The sequence below is a fragment of the Amblyomma maculatum genome, chromosome 1 (genome assembly GCF_055883805.1).
Source record: "Amblyomma maculatum isolate TAMU_Amacu chromosome 1, ASM5588380v1, whole genome shotgun sequence".
Classification (NCBI taxonomy): domain Eukaryota; kingdom Metazoa; phylum Arthropoda; class Arachnida; order Ixodida; family Ixodidae; genus Amblyomma; species Amblyomma maculatum.
The window spans coordinates 362,922,543-362,940,152 of NC_139344.1; the positions used below are offsets into that span (position 1 = coordinate 362,922,543).

Sequence of the window (17,610 nt, forward strand, 5' to 3'; positions counted from 1 at the left end):
TAAGCAGCGCGCCTCTATCAAGAAAAAGAAACTCTTGCCCCGCCGGGGTGGTGCAGTGGTAAGACGCCCGACTACTGTGCCGGAGTTCCCGGGTTCGAACCCGACCGCGGCGGCTGCGTTTCGATGGAGGCGAAACGAAGTGGCGTACGTGTGCTGTGCGATGTCAGCGCACGTTAAAGATCCCCAGGTGGTCGAAATTACTCCGTAGCCCTCCACTACGGCTCCCCTTTCTCCCTTTCCACTTTCACTCCCACCTTCCTCCCTTCCCTTGCGGCGCGGTTCGGGTGTCCACAGAGCAAGTGTGACAGTTACTGCGCCTTTCCTTTCCTGTGAACCAATTTAACCACGAGACACGTGTACATGACAGGCTACGTCACCCATGTGTTACGTGATTGCACACCGAGGACCTGCAAAATTATTCTCTCTGAGAAATGCGCGCGCACGAAAGGCGCGTGATTTGAATACTTTTATCGTGGGCCTCCCAATGTGACCATTTAATGTCAAAATTTCCCACAGCCTATACTCTTCGCAGGCTTTTTTGAAACTTCTCGTCAACATACTGGACCCTGGACTACATATGAGTTTTCCGCTTACCATAGCACAGCGCGAAGCAACGATTCTATTCTGTCTATGACTTGTTGCCGGTTTTAAGTGGATTCCGTATCGACATGAGCAACTGTCTTGCTTGTGACACACGTTAATTTTAGCATTCAATCGAACCTCTACTGTGTAGTTTGTTGTTTTTACTGCCGAAACCCAAACGATGTGCCATGCTCTGAACCACCTCGGTCCATACTCTCTGGCAAATGATGGCGGTCTGCAAGTGGTGCAGTCAGCAGCACCGGACTTGATCCCATCTCTCGACTCCTTGCCGAGAGCGTTCTTCTCACCCTCTGCAATTTTATTACAACGCGAGGACACACGAGGGAACTCCTTCATAGCCACGTCTTCAGATCACGCGTGCCACGCGTCGTAAGCAGATTGGATTGTTTTGTGGAGCCCCCATGGCCGCGTATGTAGCCCAGAACTGCGACGTAACGTATACAAACACGAAGAAAGAAACACAACACAGGCAGGTTCCTTAGATTCATGTGCAGCCTTCTTATCACCTCGGCCCAGGCTCTTGGATACAAGCGATCTTCTGAACAGCCCTTTAATGAATTTTCGCATGCCTACCGGACTACGATCTGGACACGAACTTCAACTGTACATAATTTATAGCCTCTAGTTTAGTCTTAGCGCTACTTAACATCTTAGCATGGTTAGCTTACCCCGAATCTTATGTGAAACCTGTGCCGAGCTCTAGGGGGGACTACCACTCTCTCGCACTGTGCATTGCATGTCGCCGTCTTCATCAACCTCAATCCGCGCTCATTGAATCCAAGGATACCACTATCGCATTGCCTTCTTAAGGTTCAATAAATATGAGACGGTTTGAATAGTGGACTTGACCCACCACCCTAAATTGACTTTGCGCCATTCGAAAATTGAGGTGACCCACGTTCAAAACCGACTTGACCCACCCTAAAAGTAGACTTGGCGCAGCATCAAAACTTCAATAAGCCCTCAACAAATAATGGCCGGAATGTCTACCTGCTGCCTGCGTGAATTAAGGCCCCTGGGATAGTTCTCATCGAGGGACTTTAGCGTGAACGAATCTGCAGCGCCACCGCGTCCAATTGGGAGATCTATTTATGTGCAAGCTCGGCTGTTGATTCGTAAACAATGTTATTCTTTATCTTTACTCAAAAGCGCCTACGTGTCAAACACATTTTTCTGCTGCACACATCTGAAGGCTTCAATCGGAAAATACCAGACACCTCAAAACTTCATTTCACAAAGGTGCGCTAAGATATAACATACGCAGCACTGACGAGCGTTAATTAAGCCCATGTTATTAAATCATTATACAATCAAATTGCGGTCCCAATATTTCAAACAATTCATTTCGACCTCCTACGTCCACCTTCGGATGGCCTTTATTGGCCATAATATAGGGTGCATTGCCTTCTGTCGTCGTTCTTTAAAGGGACACTCAACCTAAGTTGGTACCATTTACCAAACACTACAACACGCTAATCTTGCGTTGAAGCAAGACACATGAGCGCGCGAAGTTATAAGAAAGGCTTCATTGCTTAGGTAACTAACTCAGACTTTTGTATTTCCTGAAGGTGCACATACATATCGAAATAGTAGCTGTGGAGGTGAAAGTCAACCAAGTGCTGCACTTTTATTGCGAAAGCGATACTACGCCAGGTTTCGCCTTTTCGCCGTACCGGAGCCTACCCTTCCGGTCGGTGGTCGGTCATGTGACAACTGACGTCATACCAGAGCGAGAGACAGGGTAGCAAGTCGGCTCTTCGGCGCGCCGTAGCTACGCTCCACGTTCGAGCGGCGGCGGCTGTCAGTCACGTGACTACTGACGTCATACCAGAGCGAGAGATGGGGGACCAAGTCGGCTCTTCAGAGCTGCGCTCCACGGCCGGTCGACCACCTGCGAACGGCGGCGCGATTGACGTCATACAAGGTGCAAGAGCTCGCAGGCCTTGCTGCGGTTAATTGGGCTACAGAAAAAAGAATCTGTGAATGAATAATAAAGTTTGGAGACGTCTAAAGAATATGCTTTCATTTCGTGGGTACACAGGAGATTAGCAATGTGCACCACCACAAGCGAAACACTTTGCGTAACCAAGCGGACATTGCTTTCGCAATTTCCAGGCTTAACTAAAGCTAAGCACCAGCTAATTTTTTTTTCTGTTTGTTATATATACCACCCTTGCGCTGCTCTCTCGTAATCTTCGCAGCACTGAGCCCTGGAAAAATCTATTAAGCCAGAACAGAAGAATGACCCACCCATTGCTTAAAGGAGCTCCTACTATGTTAATATATAAAATAATAAACAAATTACATGGGTATGTTGCGTCCTTAAGACCATTGTAAGGGATCGTCAAGGTGCGCGCGGGGGCGTACATTGCCCTGTAGACTGGAAGTCGACAAGAAGAGGCTGGGGAGTAAAGCGGCGCCTAGCGCGCAGGTGGCGGCGCATTGCTTAGTTAATCCCCTTCGAGTTCCTGAATGGGAAGCGGGAGCCGCTCCCTATCTCGTTCGAAGGAATGCGCCGCAAAGCGTCGGTAGCGTCTCTTAATCACTCCTGTGTAGAAGCGAAGGAGACAGGTGTCGTCCGCGGATGGTCAGACAGGTGCGTGCCAGATGCGTGGGAACGAACATCTTCGCGAGTGCTCACAGGGTCAACCTCCCCTAAACTTAAAAAAGAAAAAAAAAGAAAAAAAAAAGAAAAAAAAAGAAGAAGCTCCATGGGTCACCTGCCTGTACTGTTTCAGTGTCGGAAGAGCGCTGGAGACAGCGGTGACCGGGCACGGGGCGAGGGTGAATTTTCTTGGCCCAATCAAGCCGCTTATGGCCAGTGATTGATTGGATAGCTCGGGCCAAGGGGTGTGAACCCGAGGTGTAAACTGAAGTTGCCGAAGGTTCGTTGGGTGTTCTTGGTTGGATCGGGTCTTAGGTAGGTGCTCTGCACCATCGGCTCTGCCGAATTTGGGAGTCTCTCCCGGGAAGACCGACCAACAGGTTCCAGTTGTTGCCATGTGTCTTTGCAACGGTTACTAAACTTACTACCATATATGCAATATTTCAGAGCCATGATCGGCTGTTATGGAAGGCCGAACAAAGTTGTATCACAGCCCGTTGTAGCTCCATTTCGCCAAAAGCCAGCCGCCACCCAAGGACACGCGGTGACGGCAAAGTGAACTGCACCTCAATGGTCCATCAATTTTATTATTCATGGGCGAACGGCGGCCAACACCTCGTCGTCTGCTGGGTGTGCCCTCTCCCCATCATTGCGCATATCGTTTTAGTACGAAACATAACAGATACGTCGGGCGCCAAAAGACTCACAGCAGGGAGAGTGTAATCACACAGCGCAGAGAGAGCAGATCAATTTCCGGTATTGCCGAATCGAACTACGTTCACCATAACAAACCTGCCCTGGAGCGAGAGCGCAGAAGGAGGAATTCAATTGCCGGCTCAAGCCGATTGTTGTTGCTTGTTCAGCCAATTTGTCTATATATTTTTTTTTTAATATTTCATCCCTTATGCGAAGCTATGGATCGAACCTACCATCACCGGTCTCGACCATGTCACGTGTCCAGTCCATCTCTCAACTGCCAGCGCACCTGCAAACTCGACCACGTCGTGTAGCTTCACGAACTGGGCTACGAATCAGGGCTTGGCTATGTCATCTGCCACAAATCCAGTCGACTATAGGCCCTTTGCTTTTTTTTTTTCTTTTTTTGATGTCGCTCAGTCCGCAGACAATCACCGCTCAACCATGGCACCTGCCAACAAGCCTTTATTAACGATATAATTAAAACAGCAGAGTAAAAGGCTCGTTCTGTAGAAAAGCCGACTTTTTCGGTGTCGTCAGAGTCGTCGGCGTTGTAGGCGAAAAACTCCCAACATGGCTCCGACAGCTGGCGGTTGGCAGGTAACATTAGCGGACACTGATTGGTTGGTGGGTTGTGTTATATCACGACACCACATTAGATGACAAGTGCTGTCATCTCAGGCTCCTCCTTTCCGATAAGAGGAAGAGATGGGACTCGAGTGGTGTTTTATAGGTGTCTATGCTATAGGTGGTCTTCCACATCGCTGGGTAGCTTACAAAGGCGTGCTAATGAATATGTCCGAAATAAGAGAGGCGTATAATAATTAAGCGGTTGGCGATTAAGCAAGTACATGACTGTAGGGCCCGCTGAGAATGGCCATTAACGCTATCGTGCCATACCGTTAAAGGTGGAGCTTTAGTGCCCGTCAATGTTCAACCTCTTGTTTTGCAGTGCACTGCTAAACTGCCATTGCTATCCTGAGAGTACCTGCTAAGCACACTCTATTGCAATCTCATTTCCTTATTACGCGATAACCCAAAAGGCTTGTTCCCTCGAAAAGGCATCGCCATCGTAGTAACTCATAGTTGAGAATAACGTCTCGGAAAAAAATAGGCACGAGATTTTGTACAAAAATTGTGACGCAAACGTTCTTTTTTTCCTTTTTTTTTGTATGTGTGTGCAGCATTAAGAGTGACTTCACGCCATTTTGCTTCCCTTTTAGCATCCATATTCTAGTAAGTTGGAGACATAGCGATTCGATATGTACTTCCAATTGTATTCCAATTCCAATTGGGTGTCTCCGACAAGTGAGACAAATACTGTGCCTTCGTTTTCCCCGAACTCAAACCAACTAAAGACGTTTAACAGTTTGCCAAATTCTGTGCGTTTTTTTCTACTGCCAAAAAAAATTTCCGAATGAAAGGCGGTATTAAAGGCGCTACAGCGTCTTCATTGAAGAGAATATTGAGAGTCCTAAATTTGCTTTATTATCGTGGTTGAGATCTGTGATCGCTATCTGCTCTGAGCAGATATACTCCGTAAACTAGTGCTCGCCTCACACACTGTTTAACTGCACTTCGGGTTTTTGCGTACTAATGCTTGTGCCCAACCCTGTTCAGATTATTTATCCATCTTTGCAATCCTTTCATTAAGGCGCGTGCCAAAAAAATGTCGTTAGTCAGTGAAACAGTATGAATGTAGTCTCGATTAACTATTATCCCCAAATCTTCTTAGTCCAGATTTTCTAATACGTCGTCTAAACGTGCGATGAGTAATATTGGAGATGACGTGTCCCTTGACCTTGCATATTGAGATTTTGTTATTTTCTCTGTGTAGTTGTACGGAGGCTGCAGAGGAACTATTTACATATTAGAGCGCTTTTGCATGCGGCTGCTCAACATCCTGATTCTTCCATTACAACATGAATGCTAAGATTTCGAGTGAGTCAGATGATTTATGGTAATTTACGATGGATTTATATGAGGCATATAGTGAACCGATGCTCGTAAAGGGTAACGAATTAGATACCAAGGCAAGGAAAGCGTTGCAGAATGCGACAGAAAGTCAGGTGGGCAGATGAGGTTAATAAATTCGCAGGGTTAATTTCATCATCATCATCAGCAGCAGCAGCAGCAGCAGCAGCAGCAGCAGCCTGACTATACCCACATCAGGGCAGTCTCTCCCATATTTCTCCAATTAACCCGGTTCTGTGCTAGCTGCATCCACTTGACCCCTGCGAACTTCTTAACCTCATCCGTTCACCTAATTTTCTGCCGCCCCCTTACGCTTTCCTTCCCTTGGAATCCAGTTTGCTACCCTAAGCGACCAGCGGTTATCCTCTCTTCGCACTACATGTCCTGCCCATGCCCATTTCTTCTTCTTGATTTCCACTAGAATGTCAGTAACTTGAGTTATTTCTTTGACCCACTCTGCACACTTCCTATCTCTTAATGTTACCCCTACCATTTTTCGTTCCATAGCCCTCTGCGTTGGCCTCAACTTAAGCAGAACCCTCTTGGTTAGCCTCCACGTTTCAACCCCATAGGTGAGTACAGGTAGGATGCAACTGTTGTATGTTGGGTTAATTTCGCAGGGTAATAAATTCGCAGAGTTAAGAATGGGAGAGACCTTCGCCCTGCACTTGGTACGGTCCAGCTAATGGTAATTGTGATAATGGGGATATAAGTGTTCGCAATATTCCGCGCACTTCTCTAAAGGCTGTACGAAGGTGTATATTTATCTTTGAGTTGCCATTCCAGAAGCTAGCAAGGCCGCGCGGTTGAGGGAAATATAAGGTCTCCCTAATTCTTTCAGCGAGTATCTAGTAAATAATTAGTAAGCAACTGATTGTAAGCTGCACGGCCGATAATTTTCCTAGTTCTTCCCATCCCCTTGTTTGTGTATTAGTATAATAATACAGTTCTATCAATATTCAGTTACGCTCGAGTTTATGAGGCATTGCGTACACGGGTCGGCTGCTATAACGTTTCCTAAATGCACAGCGACAAGCAACCACCACGGACGTCTGATGACTGCGAACATATAACGATGCACAAGGAGCCATCCCTTGCTGTAAAATTACTGTTCTCGTGCAGCCTCTGGTTGACCATTTTCGACGAGATCAATGTTATTGACGTCACACGCCAAAAATGAAGCGAACGCCTTGCATTTGTGATGACTAATTGCCAATGCCGGAACTTTGTGTCCTGGAAGCGCGGGGATCCGAGAGCCACCGACCTCTCCACAATTTTGCCTGCTCGTGTCGCTTTTTTTTTGTCCGAAAACCGCATGCGAAGAAGGGTCGCTAAACGACACGCTGGAATGCGGGCATGACGGGCTAATGACGACTACATGGACGGTGTTGCGAGGATTGCGAGGGTTCTGAGAACGGGAAGAAAGGACCCGAGGTGACAAAGAAAGCGGCAGGACGGCGGGGCAGAGAGGAACGAGAGACGCGCTAGGGCAGGTTGACCCCGCCTCGTCTTCCGAGGGACGACTGCCTGAAAATATGAAGACGGCTCGCTATTCCTGCCGACGCGTATATCGAGCTCGCCGTGTAAACCGTAATCATCAACGCTGCCTGCAGCTATGGTCATCATCTCCCACCTCAAGCACCGGATCACCACTTCAAGACCGTCGGGTGAGCGGGGGTATCCAGCTCTGAATAAATCTGTTACTGGCCCTATTTCGTGTGTGATTTCTGCTACCTACCTCGAAAAGAGGTCTATAGCCGGGACATCACACATTGGGTGCTGATGTCAAATTAAATGTGAACTTTCCTTTGACAAAATTAACTTAGCCATACGACATTGCCAGGTATTCGCTAGTATTTAATCCCATACTTCGATTAGCCGGTAAAAAAAGTATTTGTCGTTTGGTTGTGACAATATTTCTTTTCCCTTCGCTGTATTGACAATTGGAGAACTGACTACAGAAGGTGATTAAGAATATGACACTCATTCGATGATGTAGAAATGTAACACCTCCCGATATGAATCAATGGAGTAAGTACACTGGCTGCTAGTATCACCATTTTATTGACTGGTAGCTTACACTGCTTCGTAATCGTGCCAATGCTCAAGGTCATCCACTAAATACCTGTGAGAGGCAACTTTTGTCCGAAATGTGATACTTAGGTAGGTGGCCGCATTCCAGGTTGTAGATAAAATGGCAGTGCGTGAGATCCTTGTCGAAGGCCTCGGCTGGGATATACTGCATGCAGATGCGGCCTGAAAATGCACATAAAAATACTTGCAAAAAGTGGGAACCGCACACCATAAGTAAATCACTGCATGGTTCTAGGAGGCTTCAATCATGTTGGTAACACTAGTGATTGTAAAGAAACTGCATTAGCACTATTTCTGGCCATGCCGGCAGCCTTCACTATACTTTTGACCAGATGATTCTCGTGGAAAAGGTGAGTACAAAGATATTTTAGGAGACTAGTAAATTTGACCAGAGATTCTTTTACAGTTAGGAATAAGCACAACACATAATGCGCTACGAGTCAATTATGCAGTGCCGCAAGGCTCTATTGAGGCCTCACTTTATTTGCAATCCATAGCAATCCACTCAGTGTCATTCAACTCTCGTTTTCGTCACGGCTGTTTCAGTATGCTGATGCAAGTTTGCTCGTTCTTGCTGAAAAGTCATGCGAATGGGCCGTAGGCGACACGGTAGGAAAGTAACATCTTAATATAGATGGCCAGAAAATATACTGGTATAAGATTGCAATAAAATGGAAACCGCGTGCATTAAGAACCAACTGATGCGGAATAAACTCAAAAACACAAACTGATGGGCAAGTTGACGTGATATAATCAAGCTGAAACCTCGCACCTGCACATCATTGCAGAAAGAAGACACCATAAGAGGCCTGAAACTAAACTGTTCCCAGTTGCCGTAGAAATTATTTGGTTAGCAAATATAGAGAAAACTGTTCATGGCCCTCCTCTCATTTACAGTTCAACAATTAAGAAGTCAGGTTCGCATATCTTTCGAATCAACTTCGCGCACTATTGCGTCATCTGTATACTTGTCGCGTATCGGGTGTTTGGGAGAACACTAAAATTCTCGAATATCTGGAGTTTTAAACAGGAAAGAAATATTTTCAAGAACGAACCCTCGGGCCCGGCGGATGCAGTTTAGTGCATAAAACCATTTATTACGTGGCTTACTAACTAAAATGCACTAAACTGTTTAGCCAGCGCTTTTGCATGCGTGGTTACAATAAACAAGCAGTTCGAAGCCGTGAACAAGACAAACGTAATCTGTTTGTCAGAGGAAAAAAACAACTTTTAAAGCCCGACAGCACTGCGGAATCAGGCGATTTTGTTGTTGTTGTTGTTGTTGTTGTTGTTGTTGTTGTTGTTGTTGTTGTTGTTGTTGTTGTTGTTGTTGTTGTTGTTGTTGTTGTTGTTGTTGTTGTTGTTGTTGTTGTTGTTGTTGTTGTTGTTGTTGTTGTTGTTGTTGTTGTTGTTGTTGTTGTTGTTGTTGTTGTTGTTGTTGTTTGCATAAATGCCACTGAGCGCACCTGACACGATGGAAGTTCGGTAGGAACGTTACATCCGCTATTTACTTGATGTTGCGACTACGGCGCCAAATTCGAACTGCCAGCTGTACAGCGCCACCTAATGCACTTCATTTCCCTACATGGCTCCGAAGAATAATAATCGCGAAGGTGGTGAATACTTTGTATTTCTTTGCACCAAGTGATGAAGCAATACAGTACACTTGACGTGTCACAATGGTGCCTGATTTTGCACTTGAACGCCGTAGTTCACGAAATATCTTAGCAGCGGACGTTTCGTTACCACCGAGCGTCTTGCACGTCTAATCCTCTAAGGTTCGTTTTTGTAAGTAAAAAGCGCTGTATTTCTTCGCACTACAGGACTTTGAAAATTAAAAATTTCTGCTCTTCAAACACTGATATGGCATCACTTTGTCCACGGCTCCGAACATTTCATCGACAGCCCGCATCGAAAAGGCTTAATTATAAAGCCGTTATTCGGTCTTAATTAGATATGTGATTCGAATATTTTTTCAATATATTCCACCTGAGGTGGCCATGCGTTCATTCCTAAAAATACTTTTGTTTTTGCTATTCCGGACTGCTTAGTTTAGAAATTCTTGAAAGTGTTCTATAGAACACTTGAAAAAAAGGGAATTTAGTATTTTTAAAGAATACGTTATAAATATGCTTACCAATTTAAGAATAGTGCGGAGGCCTAAATATTCAGTATCGTTATGCGCACAGTAATGTTTATGCGGCGTCATTCTTCCTTATAGTGTAACAATATATGCCAGTCAACATAGTACTAATTAATTAGATGTAAATTAAATGTGTGCCTTCAGAAAAGAAGGAAAGGTATAAACCTGCTTAGGGTGTGTGTAGCGAAATGACTGCTAAAGAGAAATAAAAAGCCCTCGTCGTGTACACAAACACCTGCTTTTATATTGGTGAGATGGCGCGTTGTGTAAACACGATATCATGCCTTACAACCGTGAGCCGTGGTAGCGATTTTAATTCTTTAGTTGTTGTCTCGAGAAGTGCACGTCCATAGCTGATAGGAATTCGTCGGCTGTCACAGTTATTTAAATAAGTGCTGTATTACTTTCTATTGTTCTTTCTCGCATTTTTTGTTAAATATTAATACGATCCAACCCTCGACATTTCATCTTAGTTCAGAAAAATGTCAATCTATTATGCTAATAGAATAAAAAAAATCAAAAAGCAAAAGGCGACTGCAATTAAGGTGGGGACGAGAGATAAGAAAATTTCATGGTATAGGCTGAACGAAGAAGGCACGAAAGAAGAACGTTTGTAGATAAACGGGCAAGGCTTTTGTCACATATTTTATGTTGAACTGTCAGATTATAACGATCGAGTGATGAGATCATAACAATATGATCGTCTGATAAACAGCCGACTCTCAGCACAAGACACTCACGGCGGTCGGGTGTGTCATACTTGATAACCTGGCAAGTTCCGCACTCCGAGTAAAGCACATCAAACGGCACAGTCATGGAACCTGCGCAGTGAAAGTGTGAAGACAATCATGCAGCTTGAAAAAATTGCGGGAACACGTAAGATCCGTATTTAGGGCAATGAAGCGAAATCATTAATGCCTCCCGTTTTCCGGCTGCTTTTGCCGATAGTCGCTCACGTAGTACATGCACTTTGTTACTCGCCCAGAAGAAGTTTGTTTATTTATGAAAACAGGTATTCCATAAATAATACAGAAGGAGGTCCCAGAGCTCAAGGCTGTATCGGGACCTCCTATGGATGGGTGTATAAACTTATGAACGATATTATGGTACAACAAACGCAGTCAAGAGAGGAAAAACCGGCGAACACAATATAGAAGAAAGAAAAAAAAAACTAGGAATGCAATACAAGTTTAAAAATTTCATGCGTGGCCGCTATTGTTAAAACAAAGTACTTGAAAATTATATACAAATTGATACATCTTCCCAACTGACATATGAAAACACTCATTAATTGAATATGAACAAATCAGTGATATTCTAATTTCGCACATCTATTTTATAAAACGCGATTGGGTTAAAGACAACGTTCACCTAAAATCTGGTGTGAGCGCTTTGACCTTGTGAACGAAAGATAACGAGCATGGCAGTGGCGGGGGGTAACTGGCAGCTGACATGGCAGCATAGGGACTACATTTAGGGCTCCCTGATGTTCGATTTGGTAGGAGCTGCAAATTCGGGGCTCTCTTTTCATATGAGAGAGTGATATCAAAATCAGCCTGCCAGGACCATTGCATTCCCTTTAGCCCTATAGGGCAAGCAGGCACGTTCCCACGGCTTGGTTTAAAAACGGAGCTTAATATGTTGGGTAGTACACGACACTTAAATGTGGATTTTAAGTATCCCCCATAATTTTACCCAAGCTCACTGCGATGCAGTCGTAGTTCGCCACATTATATGAAAGACTATCTGGCATCAATGCCTTACGTGCGTGCCTAGGTGGTGGCCTAGGAGTGCAAAAACGTCAAAATTATGCAAAAAAAAAAACGTGTAAAAACGTTGCAGAGCTATAATGTCAGGCCGCGTCATTGCGTTACAACGTCGAAAACAGTCAGTCAAGAGTAAAAGAGGAAAAAGGTAATAAAATAGAAAAAGACTGTGAAAATGAGGAAAACAATCACAACAAGGCAAGTAGAAAGAGTAAAAATGGAAAAAATAACAAGAAAATAGAGAAAAAGAAAACACGGAAATAAAAATATGGAAATGAGTGAAAAAGGGTCACATGAGTGCAGATAGTCGCACGAAAAGCGTTCGCCATACCGCAGTTAAATAAGATTTAAATGCCTGCGACTAAATATGTATCCCACAATGTCTACGCCGGCAACGTCGGCGGCGGATTTTGGGGGGAAAGCTGTCGCAGTAATACAATTGGATTCGGCTAGCATTTCCAAACACGGTAACTTGAACAGAAATCACGTACCTTCTTCTTCTAGCTTCAGTTCTAGAATGTTCTTCGGACCTCCTGGGAGGGACGACCTTACATGAAACGATGCATACCTGAAAAATGCGATTCATGTTTACTAATCGTAAAAATGAGAACACTCTGCGGCTTCAAATACTTCAGGAAAGGCACAATCCACACCTCGCCAATTAACCCAGTCCTGACACCGCTTCGGCCACTCTACACCAGCAAACTTTCTAGTACTAACCTAATTATACCTGCCTCCCCTTGCTATGCTTGTCTTCTCTTGGTTATTTATTTTTGGTTAGTTTGGTTATTTTTCGTCATATTACATACCTGTCCAAGCCAATTTAATATTCTTTATTTCGACTTCATACTTCGTTTTCTTGAAGTTATTCCCAAATCCACTCTGCTCCCCTTCATCGCTCGACATCTAGCATTTTCCTTTTCATGGCTCATTGCGTTGTTCTTAATTTGAGCTAAACCATTTTCAAATCTCCCAAGTCCCTTCTCCGTAGGTTATGTAAGGCCATGCCTCATTTGCGGCCTTCTTGGCTTTTATTCAAATTACATTTTGTTTGTTTACTTGCGAGGAAACCAAATTTCACTTCACATTGGCTTGAGGCTGCTTTAGCCCCTATGGAAATCGTGAAGTTATCACGAAGCTCGCATGCTCACGTGGTCCGCCTGGCATACAGAAACGAGCGATGCATTTGAACGAAGAATTCGTCACCTTGCGCGCGTGACGCTTAACAACGGGGTCGTCGACGAGCTTCTTCGTCCGTATAGGTACGCCTCTTTCTCACTAGAACGGCACGCAGACCTGTTTACTCAAATTTGGTGCCTGGCTCTGGGAAACACGTTATTTGACAAAGGGCCCTATCAAATGAGAGCAATTTGACCACCGAAAGATGTGTTGGTAGGCCTAGAGGTTATTCAGATGAAGTTTCCTTGTACAGTCGAGCGCGATTTGAAGGTTATCGCGCGAGCGTCGACCAGCCTAGTACTCCAGGCACCTGGCGGCCGGGTTCGGAACAGGAAAAATCATGATTTCGCACTCTTCTCTCCTTCGTTCGCTGTTCCAAACAACAACAGTCACCCACGCGACAAACTCACCGCCCTTACTCTGTATTCTAAGCTTCCCATTTATTGCGATGAAGTGTCCAATTTCAGATAATACCAAAGGATACCTCGTGCGCACTACGATCACTGCCTGTTCGCAGAACCAAAAAAAAAAAAAGAAAGAAAGAAACTGATAGCCCAGCAGGGAGTGACGGCTGCTGAAGGAACTGCAAAAAAGTGAGGGAAGCTGGCCTGATACCTCCCTCGCCTCGGCAGAGAATTCTGGGCCATGGCGCTGTTCATGTTTCCAGTCGACGCTCGCGCGATAACCTTCAAATTGCGCTCGACTGTACAACCTGTTAGTGCATAATTTGTGAATAAGGTTGATTCAAGATAATTAATATCTACAGAAACGATTGAACACCGAACCGTTTTATTGAATTCTAAAATCGTTTGTGTACGTGCGTAATCGTTTGTCGCGTCTCTGCAAAGAAACAAGATAGCGACCCCCACCACAGACACTCGCTGTCGGCTAGCGACAGCGCATCCCAACATATCAACGCTAAGTCTTCTTGGAACAAGAATGTGGTGTGATTGCAGTGTCGTACAAGTTTGGTGTTAACAGTGAACAGTCGTATTGGCCAATTAGCTGCTTCACGATGTAATAAAATATACTCCTACACTAGCGCAGGGCACAGCGTTAATTCTGATTTTTAGTGGGTGCAATTCAGATGTGCTGATGATCAAGTACACAACATGCAGATCTTTAGATCTTTTACATGCAGTAGCGCAATCCTTAATTCTTTCGCGACCCGTTATATCCAGTTAGTTCAAGTGTACCATTTTTGTATCGAAGTTCTTCACCAGCTCTGGCCACTAACTACTTGCTGACTTGTGAGAAATTGTATCATGCGCATTCGTTCCAGATGCAAAACGGAGGCGAAGAGACGGGCAAAAGCGAAGTGAATTCAGCAAAGCCACGCACTTTTCTCCATCGGGCGTGTACCGGAAACGGATGCGGGCGGTGTCGTTGACGAGCGGCGTCACCTGGAGACCGTTGATACAGCGGGCGTCCTTGCCGAACTGGCTTCCTTCCACACTGCGGTAGAGCACGTACCACGGACTGCCCTCCCAACCGCACTGAGAGTCGCGGTACGGAGAAGACCAGATATGGTATCATGTAGAGCATAAAATGCACCGATTTCAACGTTAAATAGTGGCGAAGGGCAAATAGAAGTAGTTCTAAAGGTCATTTATAAGAGGCCTTCTGTTCGTATTTGAAAATATCGAAACGTACATCCCGGTTACGATAACTAGTGTGTAACTACAGCCCAACAGTAAAAACGCACAAAAGAGAAGACAAGACGACACGAGGCTGAACTAGCATTGTCTTCTCTTTTGTGTGTTTTTACTGTTAGGATGTAGTTACACACTATCATGAACCAACTAGCTCAGATTCAGATCATCCTGTACGATAACAATATAGGCATCCAAGAAAGGTCCGCTGAAGGAGTCGCGAAACGACAGGCGGCAAATCATTAACGAGTTCAGTCGAAATAACAGCACGAAACAAGTCCTCAACTGGTGTTAGCCATGACGCAATTTTGGGAGCTTCTCACTAATGGAACTAGCAAAACTCGCTGTCGTTCTGTCGGTCGCCTCGATAAATTCAAACTTGTTTCGGATTCGAACTTGGCGCACAGTGTTGTGCACCTTATGAATACTCGACTCCTATGTATACATGCCTAGCATAAATACCTGTGCAAGCCCGCTCAGCGGCTGCTATCCGAGCATGACGGAAAAGAAGGCGGGAAAACGTCAATTCCCTGAACGTGCTAAGACCGATGAAACGTTTGTTTTCTGCCTTCCGTAATGCCACATTCTTGAAGCTGTTCGCTTCTCACGGTGGCAACATTCATGCAATCTATAGGCGAACCTCTGCACAAAACGTGCCCGCGAAAACTTCAAGCAGCTTGTAGTGTGATTTAGTTGTACCAACAGTCGCCACTGCATTCACCGCTCCAGCACTAGTTTAGAACGTATCGTCAATTTGCAGTGGCGACAAGAACGTGAGAACAACAAACCAGTTGATATGGACCATAGGATCCAAGTGCACGGCATTATTCAAGTTTATGTCCAGGAATATGAACGCATGTTAATTTTGAAGCAAATGTAGGATCACTTTAGATACTTTTAAAAACATAGTGATAGAAATGGTTAACCTTTCCGAGGCATAGCAGAATTTTGTCATTGATGTTTGTCCTCCGCTCACAAAAAATAAGGCAGGCTTCGATACAAAAGAAAGAACTATGTATGTGTGTGTGTGTGTGTGTGTGTGTGTGTGTGTGTGTGTGTGTGTGTGTGTGTGTGTGTGTGTGTGTGTGTGTGTGTGTGTGTGTGTGTGTGTGTGTGTGTGTGTGTGTGTGTGTGTGTGTGTGTGTGTGTGTGTGTGTGTGTGTGTGTGTGTGTGTGTGTGTGTGTGTGTGTGTGTGTGTGTGTGTGTGTGTGTGTGTGTGTGTGTGTGTACGCGCGTGTGCGTGTGTGTGTGCGTGCGTGCGTGCGCGTGTACTTTGCCCTTTTTTAATTTTTACTTGATAATCACATAAATTAGTAATGTAATATGTTCAGGGGAAAGATAAATAAACACAAAGTAGAAGGCAAAACAACGTGTATATATATATATATATATATATATATATATATATATATATTTATATATATTGATTCTTGTCGTGGAGCTATGCAATATGTAGAACATTTACATTCAAAGCTTTTTCCAAGCAAATGTGCAAAACGTCTGGGTATGTCAAGTATCAAAGCTGCATTACAGAGATGATCCACATAGTTTTACAATACCACACAAGTTGAATGAGGTTACTTTGAAAAGCATTATACGTCCGGGATATACGTGGCTGTGGTATTCGCGAGTTTGCCAATTTTGAATAAGCAGAGAAGACGAACATTTAACAGGCAATACGTTTAGGAGATCTAGGGCTTGCTACTGGTTGCTAGAACTGTGCTTCCGACCTGAATCCGGTAACAATTAGCGACGGGCCTTTATTTGGCATGCCCAGCAAAGAGCACGGTACATGGACACGACGATTCAATTTTCTTTCGCAGTAAGCAGTAATCAAGGATATAAGCTAGTCGCTTTTACACGGCTCTCAAATGGGCTTCTAAGTGAAGATTCGCTCACTAAAAGGAACGCACCCTTCTTATTTTCAATTCCTGATCAAGCAAACTACACATGGGAGTACTCCCTAAAACTGAACGAGATGATCTAAGCTTAAGAATCGCTTGTTAAGGGGAAAGCTGTTCGCTGTCGAATATACGAGGAGTTGAAGCCGATCGCGATCAGTCACGAATGGTGACACATATGCTGTCGAAATAGCAGCATTTGCTCTAAACCTTAAAGCAAATCTAACAACCCTAAATACATTTCAAATCTGTCTGTAGGAGCAGTATACGAAGCTATGGCCATTTATAATGAACTTCGGCTCAAGCTCACTATAGTAAATTCCGACGGAGCCGTATTCTTATGACTCGATCGCAAAGGCTTTTGGTGCTTTAGAGTCACGTGTGTGTATCCTGTTTCGTCAATGCTATTAAGCTTCGCTTTTCAGCCCTCAAATGTTGCACGATGTTTCTCACCTTGGAGACGTCCTGGTAAGGCGCCAGACTCGAAGGTTCTTGCCAAGCTTCTGCAGCGAGCGCGAACGCTACCACGCAGATCCAGCGCAGAACGAAAAATCGGAGGCCCATTGCTGACGTGGCGAGCGGCCTGACTTAAACCAAGAATTACCTTACTTTTCAAGGAAGGGTGTGTTGAAAGGTCCTCGCTCTTATGCTCACAGTTCGTTACGCTGCTGCGCTTATATATCCATCACTGGCATCACGGAAAAGTGTTCAAAAAAAAAAACAAAGTACAAAAACGAACGGGAAATTTGGGGGTCTCTGCTACCGGCAGGCGAAAGCTGGCGACGAGTGTTTGGTGTCGCACTCTGCCTCGTGAAAACGTGGCATAGTGTGAGAGCCAGGTACGATGAACCGGAAGTGAGGTCGATTATCTTAAAGCGGCGAAAAAAATATACAAGTGACGACTTGGGGCACAATGATAAATAATAAAAACTATAAGGACTAACGCAAAACCGTTAATGCGAGAAACCTGCAAGGCAACCGTTGTGACACATCGGA

General features: G+C 44.7%; 1 protein-coding gene across 1 annotated transcript in view; it reads right to left on the reverse strand.

The window, feature by feature from the left end:
* Positions 1-7,941: 7,941 nt before the first annotated feature.
* Positions 7,942-17,610, reverse strand: part of LOC146207965 (uncharacterized) — a 33,870-nt gene continuing 24,201 nt past the window's right edge. Inside the window, exons 3-6 of the mRNA XM_084577868.1 lie at positions 14,402-14,556; positions 12,373-12,449; positions 10,856-10,936; positions 7,942-8,134 (exon numbers count right to left, since the gene is read on the reverse strand). Of these exons, the coding sequence (XP_084433994.1) occupies positions 7,989-8,134; positions 10,856-10,936; positions 12,373-12,449; positions 14,402-14,556 (459 nt within the window). The 3' untranslated portion in view covers positions 7,942-7,988. The remainder of the gene's footprint in view (positions 8,135-10,855; positions 10,937-12,372; positions 12,450-14,401; positions 14,557-17,610) is intronic.